The sequence below is a fragment of the Meriones unguiculatus genome, chromosome 1, assembly GCF_030254825.1.
Source record: "Meriones unguiculatus strain TT.TT164.6M chromosome 1, Bangor_MerUng_6.1, whole genome shotgun sequence".
In the NCBI taxonomy this organism is placed as follows: domain Eukaryota; kingdom Metazoa; phylum Chordata; class Mammalia; order Rodentia; family Muridae; genus Meriones; species Meriones unguiculatus.
The window spans coordinates 104578904-104600401 of NC_083349.1; the positions used below are offsets into that span (position 1 = coordinate 104578904).

Here is a 21498-nt window from a genome sequence, read left to right on the forward strand (position 1 = left end):
TCACCAGTAATCCAACAGGACTCCCATTACCTCTGGGGAAAGGGGACAAGAAGACAAACACCAGGTATGGAGCACCAATGCTGTATTTTGTCCTGGATTTGTTTGTTTGTTTGTTTTAAAAGAGGGTATCAGCTCTGTATCCCAGGCTGACCTTTCTCCTGCTTTAACCTCCCAAGTGCTGGGATTAATATAGTCACCTAAAGCTGACTCTTTCTTTGACCTTCCTTCCCACCTTTTTGGAAGAGACTGAGCTTGGGAATTAAACCCAAGACTTTTCTTTGCCCCTGCTAGTCAAGCACTCTATAACTGAGTACACCCCCAACTTGGTGTTCCACTTTGCCACTTCTTACCAAGTATTTCACCTTAGTGCACAGATTCAACCAACCCTAGATATATTTTAAACTTCTGTCTTTAACTATATAACACTGTGGTATTATTTCTGCTGGAAATAACGAAAGCGTATGAACCTAGTATGTACACATATATTTATAAAGGGTACATACATTTTCCCAAAGAGGAATGTGGTAATCCTAGAAGCCTATTTTGATGTAACTTTTAATCTACAAATTCAAGATGTAGAACAAAGTTCTAATTAAAATAAAGGTTTAAAATGACAAGCCAATTTCATTATCTTCCATAATTAACAACTAAATCCTTTAATAAATTTTTTTTAAAAAGCATTCTTAGTTCTAGTACTATGAGCAAATATGTTTATAAAAACTCAGACAACAGCTAAACAAACTGCTTGCCCCTCAAACTCTCACAGATTATAGTAACAGAAAACAGTCATAAAGTTTTAGTTTAGTCTGTACCAGATCTCAGGCCCAATGCCTTTTTCTGTCAGTCAATTTCCACATGATATTAGCAAGATGAACTACACAAACTTGTACGTTGAGTTGTTAATTAAATTTCATAATTTTCATTTAACAAAATCCTGTATCACTTAATAAAAATACATGTCATCAAGTGTGGCAGCGCATCCCCCTCCCCCTTTTCTTTCCTGAGGCAGGGTTTCTCTATGTAGTCCTAGCCTCGAAGAACAGACTAGCCTCAATAACTCACAGCAATCCACCTACCTTTGCCTCCCAAGAGTGCTGGGACTAAAGGCAGGCCCAGTTTGGTGGCAAAGGACAGCCTGGTCTACATAAAGAGCACCAGACCCGCTAGACTTCACAATGAAACCCTATGTATAGGATGTAACAGCGGTCTTATCAGGACACTGGACACCCAGCAGGTAAGAGGAAGATAATCTCGTGTTTAGGGACAAGCAAGTCGTAGTTAAATATGCTCCACTGGTAGAGTCTTCACCGGGATAGCTGCTATTATTCAACACACACTGAGTGACTACATTAAATCCTTCACTCTGTTTATACCAACAAAACAAAGCCACGTGAAATTGGTCCAATTCAAACGCACAAATGGAGATTCTTAGCAAACAAGAGTGTTTCCTGAACTTAGAGTGTTTCCTGAACTTTCCACCCCCAACCCCTACATATAAACAGAAAGCCACAAAAGCCAAGAATCTATCAAAGAAGCAAACGAGGGTGCCTCAAGCTCTGTGCAGATAGCTCTGGGAGGGGAGAGAGCCAAAATATCAGGGCAGTGTCTGAACAAAACAAAAACCAATGAGACATGTCTCCTTTAATACTCCTGGCACACTCTATTCCAAATAATTAGATCATCTTGCCTCATCTAAAGTCATTTTGCTACTCATTAGTGACAAACACTTCCAGAACTTGAGGGAACATAGAAGAGAGAAAACAGGATCCTTTGGTACAAACTATTCTGTAGATCTGGTAAAAATTAAGTTAAATTAAGTTAAACACTGGTGTAACTTCAATATTTCAACTTTCTTTTCTTGTTTTATTTTCTGTTAAATCTCTGTTTTTATACTAAAGACAGAACTAGGACCTCACAGTGCTACACATATGCACTCTTAACAGTGGGCTACTATGCCTAAGTTTTAGTTTTTAATGTGGCAATGAGACAAGAGTGGGATTTCCTATCTCAAGACTTACACAGTTTGATAGTTATTGCACAGAAATGAATTCACAGAGTACCTTCAGAACTATAAAATGAATAACTGGTCAAATGTATTTTAGCCTCTCCAGTATATGGAGTGACTGATACTGTTTGTTAGCTGTTCGGCATTGTGTTTTTCATTATCATATATTTATCCTTAGTTAACGGACAGTATTTCTACCAACTCCTGTTTGTCTCACTTACTTAACATTAAAAAAAATGTAATCTGGAGAAAAAGTGTGTATTATACACAGTGCGATTTCCTTTAGTGTGTTTTATTTTTTGGTCTATTGAGACAGAATTGTCACTTTACGGTCCAGACTGCCATTCAACTCATAAAAGCCCTACTGTTCCAGCCACCAGATGCAACTAATCAGAGAAATTCTGAATGAAAACTTCTGAGTTTCACATCACTTTCAGATTTCTAGCCAAACGTCTATTTTCTATTCTCTAACTTGACCCATGTTTTTTTGTTTGTTTGTTTTTGTTTTGGTAGTTATTGATGGTTTTTTTTTTGGGGGGTGTGCTGCTAGCTCATTAATCAATGGAGTTTTTAAATTGCAAAAAAGAAAACATGTACCACTACAAATACTACTGAAACAAAACCGCGTACCTGTCTCCTTCCAGTTTCGGTATATCTGAGCAACTGGAGGAGTCCTCCAGCCATGCCAAAGTCGGTCTCCTTGAATCAACTCCTGAGCTTGGATCTCCTGATAGGATCAGTTGTTGCACAATTGCTGGATCGTAGGCATTAATTTCAAACTTCAAATGCACCTTCATGAGTTTGGAGACATCCCATATGCAGATCTTCCCGCGTTTGGTCGCAGCGGCTAAAAACTGTGGGCAGCTCCCTGATCCAAAGCAAGATATTCTGTCAGCTCCATCTGCAGAAGGAAGCTGCGCAGGACTCGTTGCCAGTGTGACCGACAAGGGCACATTCTGGGTGTGCTCGCCTTTCACGAAGGGGCAGTTGGGAGAATGTCTCTCATGTTCAGACCTTTACAGGATAAGAAGGGAAGTTTACTGAAGAGCCAGCAGGAACTTGAAGACTGCCTTCTCTATGCACACATTTAAAAAGTGTTAATCTTATGTTTTTATCTGGTGGATAGGGAGGGTGGAGGTGGCAGTGTAAGTACAGGAATGAAACCTGGGCCTCTGAGCATATAGAACAAGTACTTTACTACTCAGCCACATTTCCAGCCCTCAGCTGAACTTACCTTTATATCATTACTCAATTTCACTCAACCATTCAGTGTTTACTTGCATGATCCATATTCTGGGAGCTTACTGGCTATCAGTTTTACTAGAAGTCAGTACAAGTGTGAAATAAATAGTATAATACAATTCATGATAAAATTATTTGCCGAATTTCCTAACTCTTTTAAATTTTCTTTTGGTTTTCTGCTGTTTGTTTCCTTGTATAATTTTCCTACTTGTAATTTCAAAGCAATACCTGAGGACACGACCCTGCTACTGAAGATGGAATTTTGTTTTCTTACTCAGGGCAAAGAAACAGAGTTTTACTCATAAAACACGCTGTTCTTCAAAACAGGTACATTTCTTTTTACATTGCACCTGCAATTTACTATCTTGACATCCTGGGCATTTGGAATGCACAGCTATCTTCCATAACCTCTTCAACATTATATGCCACCGAGCATAAATTCAAGCTACATTCTTTAACAGCTCATTTCCCCCTTTCTACCTTCTCTTGCCTGTGTTTAACTTTTTATTTAAATATTTAAAGTCCCAGACTGTGTAAAATAAAAGTAAAAGCTAACTTCAATTATAGCTAATCATATTAATCTTTTATCATGTTCCAGATAAGCATTCTTAGGATTTTAACTAATATAGTTCAAAAATATTTTGATTAGCTTATGAGGAAAAAAGCTTTTCTTAACTTGGAAAAAAAAACTTGTATTGCTTTTTATTATTTTTTTTGTTTATTACTTCAAGCAATTTTAAATCACCAGTGACACTGAGTGGGCCACTCCATAACAGCTTTCATAAAAGAAAAACATACCAAATGTTCCTGACAGTGATCACTAAAGAATATTAAGTTCTAACTCTCCATTGCTCACCTACCACAAATTTGTCACATTGTATTGGCTATAGCATTTTTTTTTTTTTTTTTTTTAAGAAAAACATGGTATCAGTATGTATCTCTGCTTGGCCTCAAACTCACAAGAGATCCACTTGCATCTGCCTCCCAGAGGCCACTATACTCTTGTACGCATATAAAATTTTTCCAGTTTTTCACTACAATGGCCAAACTTGTCACAACACCAAGCATACAAGAATTAACTTAATACAGAATTGACAAGGGGTACAGAATACCCATTTTTATTTCGTGAAGAATTCAACCTCCCTACAATGTAGCTCTTTCAACACCCACAAACAAAATATCTAGGTCTCATTTTCTCTCTTAAAAGCCTTGAAAAGCACCCTTGCTCAGCAACACACTTTCTCTCCTATGCACTTAGAACAGTATACTCAGAACATCAGAATCTTAGCAAATTCTTGAGGGTTTTTTAAAATCCCATAGTCTGGAACATGCCAAAACCCTCAGCATGTCAAGACAAAATGGGCACTGACCTGTCCAAGTTGAAATTTTGAATCTGCCTTCCCAACACAAAAAGTTATAAATACAAGTACCATAAAAAGTTAATGAATACAGGTACCCATAATGCCATCACTCGGGAAGCTGAGGCAAGATAGCTAACCTAAGTTTGAGGCTAGCCTGGGTTACACAGTGAGCTGATGTGCAACCTGAGCTCATTTAAGCCGTGCCTTCACTTTTAAAAGAAAAGAGAAAACGACAGGGTATGGTGGCACATTCTTCTGAACCCAGAGCTTGATGGCAGGAGAATCAAGAATCTGATACCAGGAAGGGCATCAAACGTTAATCTCAGCACTAGAGAGGCAGAGGCAAGTGCAACTTTTTGAGTTCTAGGACTTGATCTATACAGTGAGTTCAATATTAGCCAAAACTACACAGTAAGACCCTATGTCGCTGAGGGGAGGGGGGCTGAAGCCAACCTCAGCTATATACTGAGATCCCTGCAACAAATGTATACATGTATGTGTTGGGGTCAGAGACACAGTTAATAGTGGCTAATAGTGCTAGGTGTTCTCCCATGGAGTCAGTTTGTTCCCAGTACTCACAGCAGGCAGCTCACAACCACCTGTAACACCACCTCCAGAGATCCTATGCTCTTTTCTGGCCTCTGAAGGCACCCTCATACACACATGCATACATACACAAACATACACGTACAAAAAAAACAAAAAACTAAAATAAAAAATTTAAATATACATTACATTCTATAATGTGTAATTTTCAGATATAAATTAAATAATGATTTGTTTTGGTTTATGGACGCTCTCTGCATTTATGTCAACTAATAAGCAGGAAACTTCAAACCAATTTTAGTACAAACTAAGTAACATCTGAAAACTAAAACTTGTTTCTATCTTCTACTAGACATGTACCCCTGGTAAACTTTTATTTTTTCATTTTAAAATAAAATATGGTAACAGAGTACAGTGAGATAATTACGATGATCAATCAGTTCAAGACCTGCCAGATCTATAAAATGAGGTCCAGTTCAACCAAGATAACTACATGGTGAGACCCTGGTTTAAAAACAAAAACAAGGGCTGGAAAGATGGCTCAGCGGTTAAGAGGACTGACTGCTCTTCCAGAGGACCCAGGTTCAATCCCCAGCACCCTCATGGCAGCTCACAACTGTCTATAAATCCTGTTCCAGGAGATCTGACACCCCACACAGACATGCATGCAGTCAAAGAACCACTTTAAAAAATTAAAACAAACAATAACAACAAAAAACCTGCAAAGTTGGCTGAGAGGTTAAGTATACTTGCTACTCTTGCAAAGGATCCAATTTGGGGTCCTAGCACTCCAATTCAAAAGATCACAACTCCCTTTAACTCTAGCTCCAGGATATTCAACATCCTCTTCGCAGGCATCCATGCACACATGAAACCACACACACAGACAACACATGTATATGCAGAAGTTAAAATTAAATCTTTGCCCAGCACTGAACACAGCCCAGTCTACATAGCAAATTCCAGACCAGCCTGACCTACACAGTGAGACCCTTTAATTAAGAAAAACAAACCACACAACTCCAGCCTGAAGACCTGAAATCAAACCTGAAATTCACATAGTAAAAGGAGTGAACCAACTCCTCCAAGTCGTCCTGACCTCCACACACACTCAATAGTAAGGCACACACCCAGAAGCATGGCACACATACAAATAAACAATGATATCAATAAACAAAAAGGCTTAAGATGGGGTATAATAATTTTTATCTCATAAAGTGTCTATAAAAAAGATGAAAAGATGGCTAAGTGGTTAAGAACATTTATTGCTCTGACAAAGGACCCAGGATCAGTTCCCAGCACAGGGCTCCAACACCCAAATGGAGGCTCACAATCACCTGTAACTATAGTTACATGGGATCTAATGCACCAGGCACACATATGGTACACATACATACACACAAGCAAAACATTCATACATATTAATTAAAAAATACTACTACTATATTTTTCTAAAATAGGGCCCCATAGTAGTATATCTTGGGTCTCACTGCATATCTAATTTTAATCAAGTACTTAAATGTTGCATGCTATAATTCATAGGCTGAAAATTACCTCTAAAAAATTACTTAAACGTATTATTAAATACCTCCCAGGCATGCATGGATTCTCTATTAGCCTTTTTCAATGGAGCACTGCTGTAACAGTGCTAGGGTTGGTTTAACACAGCCTGTGGTCTGATGAGAGCCTCGTTCTATTGTTTAGCACTTTCCCCATGCAGATTTTAGAAAGTCAGAATATAGACAGGACTACCTCACTGTTTTAAGACAGTGACAATAACATAGAGCAAAAAGAAAAGATTATATCAATCTCAGAAAAGTAAAATCTAGAAGTACTGTATATTACTAACAGCCTAATATGCCCAGAAAACGGAAGACTCACCAAGGTTCATCCGTAGGTTCCCAACAAACGAGACATACACTACAAGTAAAACACATGGCTCTATCATCTCCAGATGAGGCAGGCTGAAAAATCATGTTAAAAAAGGAAATAAAGGAGGGAGAGAAGAGGAAGACAAGGAAAGAAAAGAAGAAAAGAAAGGAAGAGAAGGAAGCAAGTAAGTATGGAGGGGAGAGGGGAAAGGGAAGAAAAGAGAAAAAGAGAAGATTCAATCATTATTAAAACAGCTTTTCAATAAAAACTCTTTTTATAAGTTCCTAATTTCAAGTACTGTGTTCTAAGGAAAGCAATAATTTATAGTATTACTCTGTTCATACTTAAATAAGTGCATAAATAAATTTGCAGGCCAGCAGCGAGACCCTGCCTCAAAAGCAAATACACAAACAAAACAAACAAAGAGATGCAGTTGTCTCACTACATATTTCTGCCTAGCCTGCAACTCACCCCACACCCCAAAGCCTCCAAGTGCTAATGTTTCAGGTGCATCACCATGCCTACCTTGCAGAATGATTGTTATTTCATTATCTCAAGACTCTACTACCAAATTATACAAGCAGAAGTCAAATACTGAAAATAACACATATCCAAACAAAGTTCCCAAAATGACATTTAAAGAACACATCAACTTGATAGCAAAAAGAACAAATAAAAAAAAAAGATTAAGTATCAAATAACTCAGTAATTATTTGTCCCTTACATTCCTGATGTAGGACATAGGATCAGCATCATAATCAAGTATGTGGCAAACAAAACTCACAAGCAGGCAAATGAACAAGCATGTAGCTAGTCTGTACCAAAAATAGATAAAAAATAAAATAAAATAAATGCTGGGTTTACTGAAGGCTGTAAAAGCACATTTGGAGGGGGGGGAATCTATTTTTAATGTTTTTTACCTGGTGATAAAATCCAGCTTGAGCCATGGGATCTGGTTGTGCCCACCTATAGCCTACATGAGGCCATGAGGTGAAAGTCTCCCTTCTGTTAGCTTCACTATACATCAATGCCCTAAAAGTAAACAAACAGCATGAGACATCAAACTAGGGGAAAACTCCTATTAAATACTGCAGAAAAGAAAATTACTGAAATATCTATAAAAATATGGGAATGATTATCTTTAAAGTTTTATTTTCAACTAAAAAATTACTGTTTAAGTAAGTTCCCTACAAACTGAACAGAAAAAGAAAATGTGATTACTGTTTACAGCAGTCAAACAATTCCACAGGTAGACTGAATTAACTGATAATCTGAGAACAGGAAATGAAGAGACTAACAGAGAGCCCTGCACTTTGTCCTTAGGACAGACACAAGCTGGCTAACAGTGGGTGTCTGTCTCCGCTATACTGAATGTACATTTAATTAGTGCTTCATTTTTATTTCCTTTTTTTGGTTGCTTTTTGACTAGAAATCCGTTTTTTTATCTTTCTTTATGGAAATCCTCCTCTGGAGAGCTATATACTCTAGCAAACTTCAGTAGTTTTGTTTACTTCAGTTCAGTTCAATTGTGATTGGGACAGAGTATCAACTGTGCAGCTTTGGCTGTCCTGGAACTTACTATGTAGACTAAGCTAGCTTAAAACTCTACAGCCTGCCTCTGCCTGCTGGGATTAAATATGCACAACACTAAGGCCAGAAACTAGCAAAATTTAAAAAACATAATGCAGTCTATAATCATAGCATTCATGACCTAAGGCAAAAGTATCATGAGCTGGAAGATAGCCTAATGAGACTCTCTAGAAAATAAAACAATAAAATCTTCACACTTTCATAGTTAAAATGCTTCACTTCCCACAGGGCCAAACTACAACTCAGGGTATAAGTGATTTTTTTTAAAAAGACAATAATAAACTGAAGTCCAAAAGACTTCAAGTAAGAAATCATTAAGAGCAATGCTTCCTCTTGCTCTTACATCTGTACACATATGAAGTGAAAGGACAATAAAAGAGAGAGATCACAAAAAACACATTTTTCCACTGCTCTCCAAAATTAATTACTTAATACATGATATTCAACAATATTGCAGTATTTCAACAATATAGCTCTAGGTTACTCATTCTGACTTTTAAAAGCATGAGCTAGGAGAGGGACATCAGTATTAGAACTTAAAGCAATTACCCAGCATGCATTAAGCATATATTAAGGAAGAAAGAAACAAGGAGGAAGGAAGGAAGGAAGGAAGGAAGGAAGGAAGGAAGGAAGGAAGGAAGGAAGGAAGGAAGAGAAATAGAGAAAGAAAGAAGTTTCACATATAGATTATGTATGTATTTACCAGAGTGGAAGTTAAGACAGTATCCTGTGTAGCCAAGGCTAGTTTAACTCACTATGTCCACCAAAATCTTTGTAGATTATTTATGAAATAACTTGAAAACTACATGAAATTAGTATTTGAGGATATTTCAGCACACCCAAAAGGAACCTATGACTAGATTTAGAATCACCTACACAACACATCCCTCAGACATATCTGTTAGAGCATTTCCAGAGAACTTTGAATAAAGAGAGAATTAGAAGGCACTATCCAATGCCTGGGGTTCCAGAGTTAATGAAAAGCGAGACTAAGCTGAGCACAAGGATTCACTGTTCTCTTATTTCTGACTGTACATGTAATGGCTCCTGCCATGCCTTGCCCCCATGATAAAATGTAGCCTCAAATTATAAGCTACAATAAGCCCTTCCTTCTGTAAGTTGTTTGTTACAAATAAAACAAAAATCCTATCTCATGATCTCATTTCCTAAAATACAACACTTATCACAGTATGCAGTAGCATCTTTAGAAAGCACTGTAATTGCAAACTAGCTCTACAGGTCATTACAATTTCAAGATCTGCACTGCTCCCAGACAATGCACGCTTTAATCATAAGCTTCTTTTTCTTTGCTCCCTTCAAACAGGTCCCATGAACTTACTTTTTCTGAGACAAGGTTTCTCAGTGTAGCCTTGGCTATTCTAGAACTTGCTCTGTAGAATAGATTGGCCTTAAACTTAAGAGATCCGCCTTCCTTTGCCCCCCCAAGTGCTGGGATTAAAGGCCTGCACCACCACTGCCCAGCTGCAACAATGTTTTAATGATAGCCATAACATTTCACACCTGATATTCAGACTTCATGTGGCTTAAAATTTGCCAAAAAGATAGAGATAACATTGCTCTAGCACATAAAAATCCTCATCACTTGCTAATACAATTAATAGAAATTGTGTCTTAATAAAAATACTTAACATAAACAGGACAAATAAACATTGTAAAGGAAAAACTGCTATACACTATGGATTAAGAGCCATAATTCAGTTAGAAATGAATTCATTCAGTGTTGTACTTGTAGCATCACCATACATTACTTATAAATAAATGTACTTCAGAAAATGCAAAGAAAGCAATTCATCCAATGAAAATGTCACACAAGAGACAGAAGATGTGAATAGCCAGTTTCAGGCTTTAAATCCCTCCATAACATTAATAAATAAACTTTAGTACTTTTAATATCAAATAACTTGTCAAACTTTTACCAAATACATTATAAGCTTTAGTTTTACCAAAAAGGAATTGAACAAATCTGAAAAAGAAATCGATGGTAGAGGTATGATTTTCATAGTGCTGTTTAAATCAAGGGCAAACAGCATAAAAATTTTAAGGAAGCTACACCAATGAACTGAGGGTTTTGTTGCAGTTGTTTTATGTTTTTTGGTTTTGTGTGGGTTTTTTTTTTTGCTTTGAGCAGTTTTTTGCTGTGAGAACTTCACAGATGCATACAATGCATTTTAATCATACCCACTCCGTATATTTCCTTATCTTTGCGAATTGCACAGATAATTACAATATACTTGATCATATCACAGCGTTCCTCCTGCATGAAAACCGTAAGCACTTTACTTATATTCACATTTCTACACAGTATTTGTCAGAATTCATCTCAAAGGTCAGCAAATTTCATCCATGGTGAAATACCATACACCTAACAGTAATAATGGCTTAAAATTTCCTCAGTCATTCAGCTCTAGAATCTTCAAAATACAATCTTGAAATCCCTTTATGATTTCTCTTAGAGAGTATTTTAAGATATGTTCAACAGCAGCAACCAGTTCACAACATTTACATATAAATAAAAATATACTTTTGAAAACATTCTCATCATAATCAGATTTGTAGTAGTTTTTGGTTAGTCCAAAACCTAGGAATTCCATCTCAGTCTACCCCAGGAGCAAGGTCCTACCTGTCTACAGAACGGCCTGGCCCCACTCCAAGTTCTGGCCGTGCACTGGGCAAGAGGTAAGACAATCTGTCCATCACTGAGGACGCCACAGGTAAGGCAGCAACATTTTGATTTATTTTCTTAAGTTCATTTACAATGGCACTAGCAATAGACTTCAATACATGATGAGGAAGATGAAATGTAACTGTGGCCCACTGAAAGAAAACAGAAATATAATATGCAAAGGGATACTTCTCCTCAGTTTTAACCAAAATCTTACCTTCCCTATCAACTAAAGAGCCATGTATCCCCTAAAGTCAATTATACCATCACTTTATTGTTTACAGCAAGAATATTCAACAAAGTAAAAGGTTAAATCTTTTATTAAAATGCCAAGGTACAATAAGCAAGCAAGGGCTCCATCAGTGGATGAACAGACAAGAGCTTGGTTTGTGGGTGAGTGGACAAGTGCATGCGGAAGAATACTGAAAAGCCTTTTAAAAGTTAGCAACCCCATCACTCATGATAACATGGATAAACACGAAAGACATTATGGAATTTAATTATAATAGGCCAAGAACAGAAAGACAAATAAATGATCTCACTTACATGTGAAATTTATACCATGTTAACTCATAGAACCAAAGAGTAAAATAAAATGACCACAGCTACTGTAAGAGTATGGGGATGCTGGTCAAAGGGTACAAAGTAGCAGAAAGCTTATGATCTAGCTGGCAAATCACCTATCTGGCGGTCTATTATTGCCCTAATGCTACTTATACAGCATGCTGGCCACAGATAACAACCTACTATATACTAAAATAAGTACAGATTTCACATATTTTCACCAGAAAGAAACAAAACTATAAGGCAGTAGTGATACAATGTTTCATTTTATTTAATAGCTCTACAATGTATACATATGTCAAAATATCACATTGCAGCTCATAAATTTATGTATTTAATTAACTTTTTAAATTTTCTTGGCTTGTTTTGTCTGTTTTGGGTTTTTGTTTGTTTTGGGTTCTGTTTATTTGAGATAGGGTCTCTATATTATATAGTCCTGTCCTGGAATTCACCATACAGACTGGGCTGGCCTAGAACTCAGACATCCACCTGCCTCTGCCTCCCAAGTGCTAGAATTTAAAGGTGCATGCCACCACACCCAGAGAGCTAAATTTTTATTTAATGCTTAAAAATAATTTACATGAATTAATGGCCAAGTACTTGCCCAGCATAAACAAAGCCCTAAGCTCAATTCCCAGCCTGACAAAAAACAAAATTACTGAAACCCCAACTACTCCAAAAAGGACAAATTAGAATAAGATGACAGCAGCTAAATAAGATGGGATATAGCTGTTATCCCAGCAATTACAAGGCCGAGGCAGGAAAACTGCCCTGAGTTCTAGGAGGTATCCTCTTCCCCCAAAAGAAAGCACAATATGATATAGCCCACCAATTAAATAACTATTTCATCTTGCATGAACAATTTGTTAAGCACAAAGTGGGCACTCAGGGCTCCATTAATAAAAAGAAATTAAGGTGGACACAGTGGTACACACCTGTGATCCCAGCACTCGGGGAGGCAGAGGCAGGTGGCTCTCTGTGAATTCAAGACCAGCCTGCTCTACAGAGTGAGTCCAGGACAGCCAATGCTACACAGAGAAACCCTATCTCAAAAACCCAAGAATGAATGAATGAATGAAGAAATTGTACAATTATCATTACTGTTCTATGGGAAGATTTAATCCATCTTAGCACATGTATGTCTGTATTCCTCATAACCTAGAAATAGTAATTATAATATGAGTATTATGGTCACAAACATTAAGTCCCAGCCCAAATCCACTGTCAATAACAACCAAGAAATGTTAACATTATCGAGGCTAGAGATAGGGATAAAAATTCATGCACCCAAATCCGGTGGCTCAATGGCCTGTAGCACTAGATCTGACATTTCCAGTCTTTGGGAGCACTGGAACTCACATGAACATACACACACACACACATATTTGTAATTTCAAAAAATAGTAAAATAGTGCTGGGCATGATGGAACACACCCTTAATCCCAGCACTTGGAAGGCAGAGACATGCAGATCTCTGGGAATTCATTGTCAGCCTGCTCTACATAGCGAGTTCCAGGACAGCCAGAGCTACATAAAAAGACCCTATCACAAAAACAAACAAAAATATTACTTAATATTATAAACAAGTTACACTAATGGAAAACAAAGGCATGCAGGAGAGGGGCTAGAATATAAAGGTTCCACCTATATTTGTCCCAGAGAAATAAATCTCTACATTAATTTTATCTTCATGTTCTGTGTCCACATCACATATTAAAACTGCCCTTTTCAGTCCAGTATACACTAGGCATACTAGTATAATACTACTAAGCCATATAACCAGAAAGTTTTTATTGTTAAAAAAAATACTATTTGAATTGCAAAACAAGAAGGAAGACTGTGGGTTCTAGCTCAATGGCTGGGTGCCTGCCTACTGTGCACAAAGCCCCAGGTTCAATTCCCAGCATCACAAAAACAAGGATGATGACTCAAAAGTACAAGAACTAGCATTGAGCACTGGAGTTTGCCTCCCCAAAAGCCCATAAAAACACTGGGTGGAGCTGCCTTTTCAGTACACTTTGGTAAAGAATCCCTGGAGCAACCTGGCTCTAAAGACCAACAATATGGGCGAGGTCTGGGTCTGACTAAGACCTTACTTTCAATTCATACAGTGGACAAAAGAATGATGGAGAACGATTCCTAAAATCAGCCTCAGGCCTCCACATGCTTACGCACACACACGTGCACGCACACATACATGCACAAACATGCCTACACACACACATGCACATCATACACAAAAATGAAATAGAATACAAATTTCTTACCTAGTTTCTAAACTTAACCTGTTAATAAATGAGAAGCCTACTCATTGAAGGGGTCTTCAGCACCAAAAACAAACAAATAAAACAAGTCTGACTCCCACTTGAAAAAGATCCTACAGTAAAACTCTAACTATTTACTATAAATCATAACTTGGAGTCCCCCCCCACCCCCGAAAGTCTTCTGGGCAATTCACTACAAGTGCCAGACATGAGCTGCAGTGAGACCGTCTCTCAAGGACTGGAGGAAAGTAGCAATGAAGCTAGGCGTAGTGGAGTGCATCTGTAATCCCAGCACTCAGGGAGAGAGAGGCAGGCAGATCTCTGAGCTCGAGGCCACAGAGATCTACACTGCAAGTCCAGGACAGCCAAGGCTACACAGAGAAACCCTATTCCAAAAAACAAAATAAAATAAAATAAAGTAGCGATGAAACAAACATTCATGTGGTCACTGATGTGAGGACTAGTGATTGTTATGTGATCAATGGCTTTCTGGTACAAAAGTGTCTCTAAAATGTGCGGGTCCACCAATCCACACCATACTAATTTCTCAGGTTCCTAAAGACATAACTGGAAGAGACATGGCACAAACAAGTGAGAAATTACCCATACTAACGCTGCTCTTGTCTGAGGATCAGTAAGACACCAAAGGACAAGAAGCACATCCCATTCCTACAAAAGTAATTAACAAATGCAATACTTAGTCCTCGGGAAATTTCTAACATTAACAGCTGGGTAAGAGGGTTACAAAACAACAGGTGTGGTAATTAAACATCACAGCCCAAGGATGAGAAACATGGTGCATGCCTTTAATCCCAGCATTTGTGAGGCAGAGGCAGGAGGATCTCTGTGAGTTCAAGGCAAGCCTAGACTACAAAGTGAGTTCCATGAAAGCCAGGGCTATACAGAGAAACCCTGTCTCAAACAAACAAGCAAACAAAAAAATGTTTTAAAAAAATGTTTAATTCTCAGAAATCTAGTAGGCAGTTGTAAAATTCTGTCTGAAAACTGTTGGTGCTAATCTTAAAAACTACTTTTAACTGGCAGGAAGCACAGTGAGTCTTCATAATTTCAACATTCAGACCATGTCTCATGCTCTTTAGTGTAATCCAGCTTGTAAAAATTTTTACCATCCTGATATATTCCATAGCCATTAATATCAAACTGGAAAACAGAATAGCTAAGAACTTAAATGCATCAGTAAGATACAGCAGGCCAGAAAGGGTCAGTAATTCCCCCAAGAAAACTTAGGGATATACAACCTTGGTGAAGTTTCTGTGGATCCAGCACATCAGAATATCACCTCATAATGCCAAAACCCTTTTGAGCATGCTGCCTTATTTGAATTATTAAGCTATAAAGAGGCTTCACGCGCTTTCTCAGACAACTAGGAATAGCGCTTCCTCAAGATCCAGCCATACCACTCCTAGGCATATATCCAAAAGAGGCTCAAGTACACAATAAGGACATTTGCTCAACCATGTTTGTAGCAGCATGTAATAGCCAGAAGCTGGAAACAATCCAGATGCCCCTCAACTGAAGAATGGATGCAGAAATTCTGGTACATCTACACAATGGAGTATTACTCAGCAATAAAAAATAAGGAAATCATGAACTTTGCAGGTAAATGGTGGGACCTGGAAAAGAATCATCCTGAGTGAGCTGTCTCAGAAGCAGAAAGACACACACGGTATATACTCACTCATAGAGACATGTAACATAGGATAAACCTAGTAAAATCTGTACATCTAAAGAAACTAATCAAGAGAGAGGACCCTGACTAAAACAATCAATCCCCATCCTGAAAGGCAAAGAGGATGGACATCAGAAGAAGAAGAAAACAGGAAACAACCTAGGAACCTGCCACAGAGGGCCTCTGAAAGGCTCTGCCCTGCAGACTATTAAAGCAGATGCTGAGACTTATGGCCAATTGTTGGGCAGAGTGCATGGAATCTTATGTAAGATGTGGGAAATAGTTAGATCTGGAGAGGACAGGAACCCCACAAGGAGAGCAACAGAACCAGAAAACTTGAACACAGGGAACTTCCCAGAGACTCATACTTCAACCAAGGACTATTCATGGAGATAACCTAGAACCCCATGTAGCCCATGGCAGTTTAGTGTCCAAGTGAGTTCCATAGTAATGGGAAGAGGGACTGCCTCTGACATAATCTGACTGGCCTGCTCTTTGATCACCTCCCCCTTATGGGGGAGCAGCCTTACCAGGCCACAGAAGATGACAATGCAGCCACTTTTGATGGGATATGATAGACTAAGATTAGAAGGAAGGAGAAGAGGACCTCCCCTATCAGTGGACTTGGGAAGGGGCATGCGTGAAGAAGGGGGACAGAGAGTGGGATTGAGAGGGGAGGAGGGAGGGACTTATGGGGGGATACAAAGTGAATAAAGTGTAATTAATAAAAATAAATAAATAAAGAGGCTGCACATTTTCAGCAGCACACAAAACAAATTCTACTGCCATTTTTCCTTAAAAGTAATTCAGTGGTACCAACACACCTCTGACAAGTACTGATGCTGTCAGAAACCCTGGCCAATCTTAACTGTTCCAAGAGAATCTGTTCCAGAAGAATCTTGAAGCACAACCATTCATGCAACCACCCTCCATGGGAGAAATAGTTTCTGGCTTCTTACTGGTTGCAGAAAAACAGCACCTTATCATAAGACAGACAGCTGTATAAGAACTCTCACTACTAGCATACAGTAGCTAATGCTTTAGTAGAATGGAAAGGGCGCTTGAAATGATAAGGATATGAAAGCTTCACAACAATAAATACAGCAGTAAAGGCACTCTCCACTAAAGCTTGATGACCTGGGTGTCATCTCCAGGGCCCACAGGGTACGAGAGAACTGACACCCAGCAGTGTTCCTCTGACCTCCATACACTCATGGCTCATAAGCAAACAAAATGTAAAAATACAAAAAGTAAGAAAACAAGGAAGCAGGTTGGTGATGGGGTATGCCTTTATTCCCAGCATTAGGGAGGCAAAGGCAGGTAGATCTCTGAGTTCAAGGCCAGGCTGGTTTACAGCATGAGTTCCAGGACAGCCAGGACTACACAGAAAAGCCATCTCTTAAAAAAAAAAAAAAAAGAAAAGAAAAGAAAAAAGAAAAGAAAAAGAAAGAAAGCAGAGAGAGAAAGAACAAGTAAGTCGAAAAGTCGAAGACAGATCTCAAGAGAAACAATATGAAATGACATGTAAACTACACAAGAACTCAGCAGAGGAAATGAAAAATGAATTGTCTCCATAGCCTTTCTAATGCTGGTTTAATGGGTCACTATGTAAGGGGCCAGGCAGGAAATGGTAGCTACACACAGGTCCAACAACTTGAATTTCCTCTCAAAGACTAACCAGGTCACCGGCTACTTTTCAGGGAAGACAGCCAGCTAGCCAGGTTGATTATACTGGAGAAATCTAGCCAGATTATTTGTTTCACTGTTGTAAATGCATTTTGTGTGTGTACATGTACCTGTTCAGCTCACAATGTTCAGCTCCATAATATTACATATGCTGTGGTACAGCATATCTTCTATATCAACCTGGTGTTCTAGACTTCACCTCTGACCAATGAAGCCATGTCAAAGGAAAAAAAAAGTTCCAGTAAGAGGCTCTTACCCATGAAACTGTCTTACCATGGCATCATCCATAAAGAGGTGTCCTAAGAAAAAAGGTAATTCATGATACATGCTCATTAACAGCTAACACTAACTACAGTAACCCCCTGAAAGGTCAGAGGTCCACATCACAGGACTCTAACCACAGACTCATAATACAATTAAGACAAGACAGTGTATCCCGACATGCGCACTATTCAACAGAGCTAGGTAGGCACAGGCTTTGCTTCTTCCTTTCTACACTTTAAGCTACACAGCTCGATTTGTCTTAGAAGAAAATTCCACCAAGAACATGATCATTCCAACAAATTGGCTCCTGATGCCCAGCAATTTTAAGCTCCTGCTACTAAATGAATAAACAATCACATGACTAAAACTAAGAAGGGAAAACTGGATTGGTGCTGAGTAATGAGACAAAGAAAGAACTTCCACGGAACTCTAGAGTGTCTCTAGCTACTCAAAACACTGTGTTGTTGTTGCTTTGCTTTGTTTAATGTTTGTTTTTAATAAAGTTAAGTTCGGATTTATTAAGAAAAAGCCTTAGGGCTGGGGAGATGGCTCAGTCAGTAAAGTGACTATCAAATAAGCGGAGGATCTGAATTCAGATCCCTAGCACCCACAGGAAAGCCATATGCAGAGCTATATGTCTGTAACCAAACATTGGGATGGAGGGTTCAGGGGAGTTCCTGGAGCTCACTGGCTGGCCAGCCAAACCACATGGATGAGTTCCAGACTCAGTGTGATGAGGTGAAGATTAAAAGAAGACTACACTAGAAGTTGACCTCTAGCCTCTGCACACACAAGCACAAACATGCACACTGTACAAATTCAAGCACTACCACACAAAAACAGATGAAAGCAAAAGCTTTAGCATGAGATAGTACACTGTTATCATCCCAGCACTCATGAAACTGAACCCAACAGATACTCAACCCTAGCTTAAAGGCATTAGCCTATGTAACTGGAAAAATGTGTTGGGGAGGGGTAGATTTGAGGGCCAGCACAATGGTCTGAGTAACAAAGCTCTTGTCACTAAGCCGAAAGACCTGAATTCACTCCATAGAACCAATACAGTGAAAGAACTGATTTCTGACTTCTGCAGAACCCATATGTACACCATTAGGACCACACACACACACACACACACACACACACAAATATTTAAAAGTAACATAATGCTAACAGAAACAGAATGAAAATTTTAGTTTCCAAATCTAACTTGTTCATAAATGAAAAGCTTACTCACCAAAATGATTTGCAGCACCACAGGAAAAAAAAAAACAAAAAACAACTTACTCCAGCTGTTTTGAGCCCTACAGTTAACTCCCAGTTACTGTATTCTAACACCAATCTTTCCTACAGAAGATGTTATAGCTATGGAGGTGGGGATGGAGGCAGGAAGCTCTCTCAAATACTGCAAGAAAGAGCACTGCACTGTAACATCAATGTGGCTACAGTAACAACTCATTCCAACAGCCCTAGCCTGTCTCTTTCCCTGCTTTCTGTAGTTATTAGCTTTGTGTCACAGCTTCCTGTCTGCTGTTCAGCTCAACAACATTTCTTAAATCAATTTATTTTTTTAAGATCTATTTATTTATTATTTACGGAGCATTCTACTTGTGCACCAGAAGAGGGCACCAGATCTCATACAGATGGTTAGGAGCCACCATGTGGTTGCTGGGAATTGAATTTATGACCTTTGAAAGAACAGCCTGCTCTCTTAATCTCTAAGCCATGTCTTCTGCTCTTAAATCATTTTTTATAATAAAGTCTTTCTACTGAAATTCATAGTAGAACTTACATTTTCCTAAACTATATTTCCTTGCTGGAGTTACGAACTAGTAAAAAGAAAAAAAATTCAATGCAAATGTTAGGGCAGGCATGACAATGTATATATGAAATCCCAGTATCAGGGGAATGCAGCAGGAGAGTCGTGAGTATGACACTAGGCTGGAATATACAGACTCTGCCTCCCACTGAATGAATGAATGAATGAATGAATGCCAGCATTTACAAGATTCCACATCTCTCCCTAAGAATGGGCATGAAACCATACCAAAGACAAAGCCTAAGTTAAATAGACAAGACCATTTATTTAAGTTAGATCATAGCTGTGCTTGAAAGTGTGAATGGAAAATTTACTTTCAGGAAAACAGCTTCTAATTTCAACCTCTTATCTGTCGTTATCTATTATACTTACAACTTACGAGAAAAACCTAAGAATAATATAAATTAATTATATACAAAAATTTTACTCTTCCCCTACACTTACCAAAAATAAATTTCAAAGAAAACACAAAACAGGGTGTGTTGCCACAGGCCTGTGGTCCAAATACTCAGGAGAGTAAAACACGATCAATAATCTCAAGACATCAGGGGTGCACACTGAGGTCTTACCTCAAAAGAACAGGAGAATAGGGAAAAGAGTTAAGGAAAGGAGAAGGGGGGGGGGAGAAGAGAAGAAGGAAAGGGAGAAAAGGGAAAGGGGGAAAGGAAGACGAAATGGTACTGATGAAATGGTTCAGCACTCAAGGGTGCTTGCCAGTAAGTCTGATGATCAGTTCAATCCCCAGAACTCACGAAAAAAAGAACTGACTCCCAGCTTATTTTTCTTACAAGCAATGTAGCATGCATGAGTCTCTCTGTCTCAGTCTCTCTCTCACACACACACACACCACACACACACAAGAAGTTTAATTTTTTGAAAAACCAAATGACCCCATTTCCATAGATATGTTCCCATTCTCATCTAAGCTCAGAACTTAAGAAAAGCTCATTTGTCAGCTTCTCCATCAATACAATTCACTAAGGATGATTCACAGAAGCCCTAGGTACACATAAGCAAACAGCTCACAAATATTAAACGGGGGGGGGGTGGTGACAGCAGCAGCAGCGCACACGTTTAATCTCGGCACTCAGAAGGCAAAGGCAGGTGAATCTGAGTTTGAGCCAGCCTGGTATATAGTGAGTTCCAGGACAGCCAGGCCTTGCAGAGAAACTCAGTCTCAAAAAAAAAAGCTAGGCAGTAGTGGTGCCTGCCTTTAATACCAGCACTTGGGGGGGGTGGGGGGAGGAAGACAGGTATATTTCTCTGTGAGTTCAAGACCTGCCTGGTCTGCACAGCAAATTCCAGGATAGCCAACTCTACACAGAGAAACCCTGTCTGGAAAAAGCAAAAAAGAAAAAAGAAAAGAAAGAAAAAAATTAAAAATAAACTTTAAAAGGCTGAAGACATGGCTTAAGTGGATAAGAACACTTGGTGATCTTCCAATGGACCCAGGTTCAATTCTCAACATTCATAGGGTAGCTCACAACATGTGTAACTCCAATTCTTAGGGATCCAAAGCCCTCTTCCAGCCTCCTTGAGCACCAAGAACATAAGTGTTGCACAAGAATAGATGCAAGAAATAGATACTTAAAAGAAAAAATTACATATTTACATATATTATATATGATCGCAAGAGAAAGAAAAAAAAGGAGTAAACTGGTTTAGTGGCTGAAAAGATGGTTCAACAGTTAAGAGAACTTCCCAAGAACCTGTGTCCAATTCCCAGAATCCACATGATGACTAACAACTGTCTGTAACTGTAGTTCTAGGGGATCTAATGCCTTCTTTTGAGCCCCATGGGTATTGCATGCATATGGTGCACAAGCATACATGAAGGCAAAACACCTATAAACATTAAATAAATAAACCTTTTTTTTTTTAAAGTAACCATCAACAACATGATTTTTAGCTA

General features: G+C 38.6%; 1 protein-coding gene across 12 annotated transcripts in view; it reads right to left on the reverse strand.

Annotated features, from left to right (window-relative positions):
• Positions 1-21498, reverse strand: part of Birc6 (baculoviral IAP repeat containing 6) — a 184665-nt gene that overhangs the window by 138737 nt on the left and 24430 nt on the right. For all 12 annotated transcript variants that reach the window (XR_009584594.1, XM_060364456.1, XM_060364450.1 and 9 more), the window contains exons 4-7: positions 11258-11451; positions 7947-8058; positions 7036-7118; positions 2636-3019 (exon numbers count right to left, since the gene is read on the reverse strand). Coding sequence is in view for 11 of the 12 variants with exons in the window: in XM_060364456.1 (XP_060220439.1) it covers positions 2636-3019; positions 7036-7118; positions 7947-8058; positions 11258-11451 (773 nt within the window). In the remaining variant the exon portion in view is untranslated. The remainder of the gene's footprint in view (positions 1-2635; positions 3020-7035; positions 7119-7946; positions 8059-11257; positions 11452-21498) is intronic.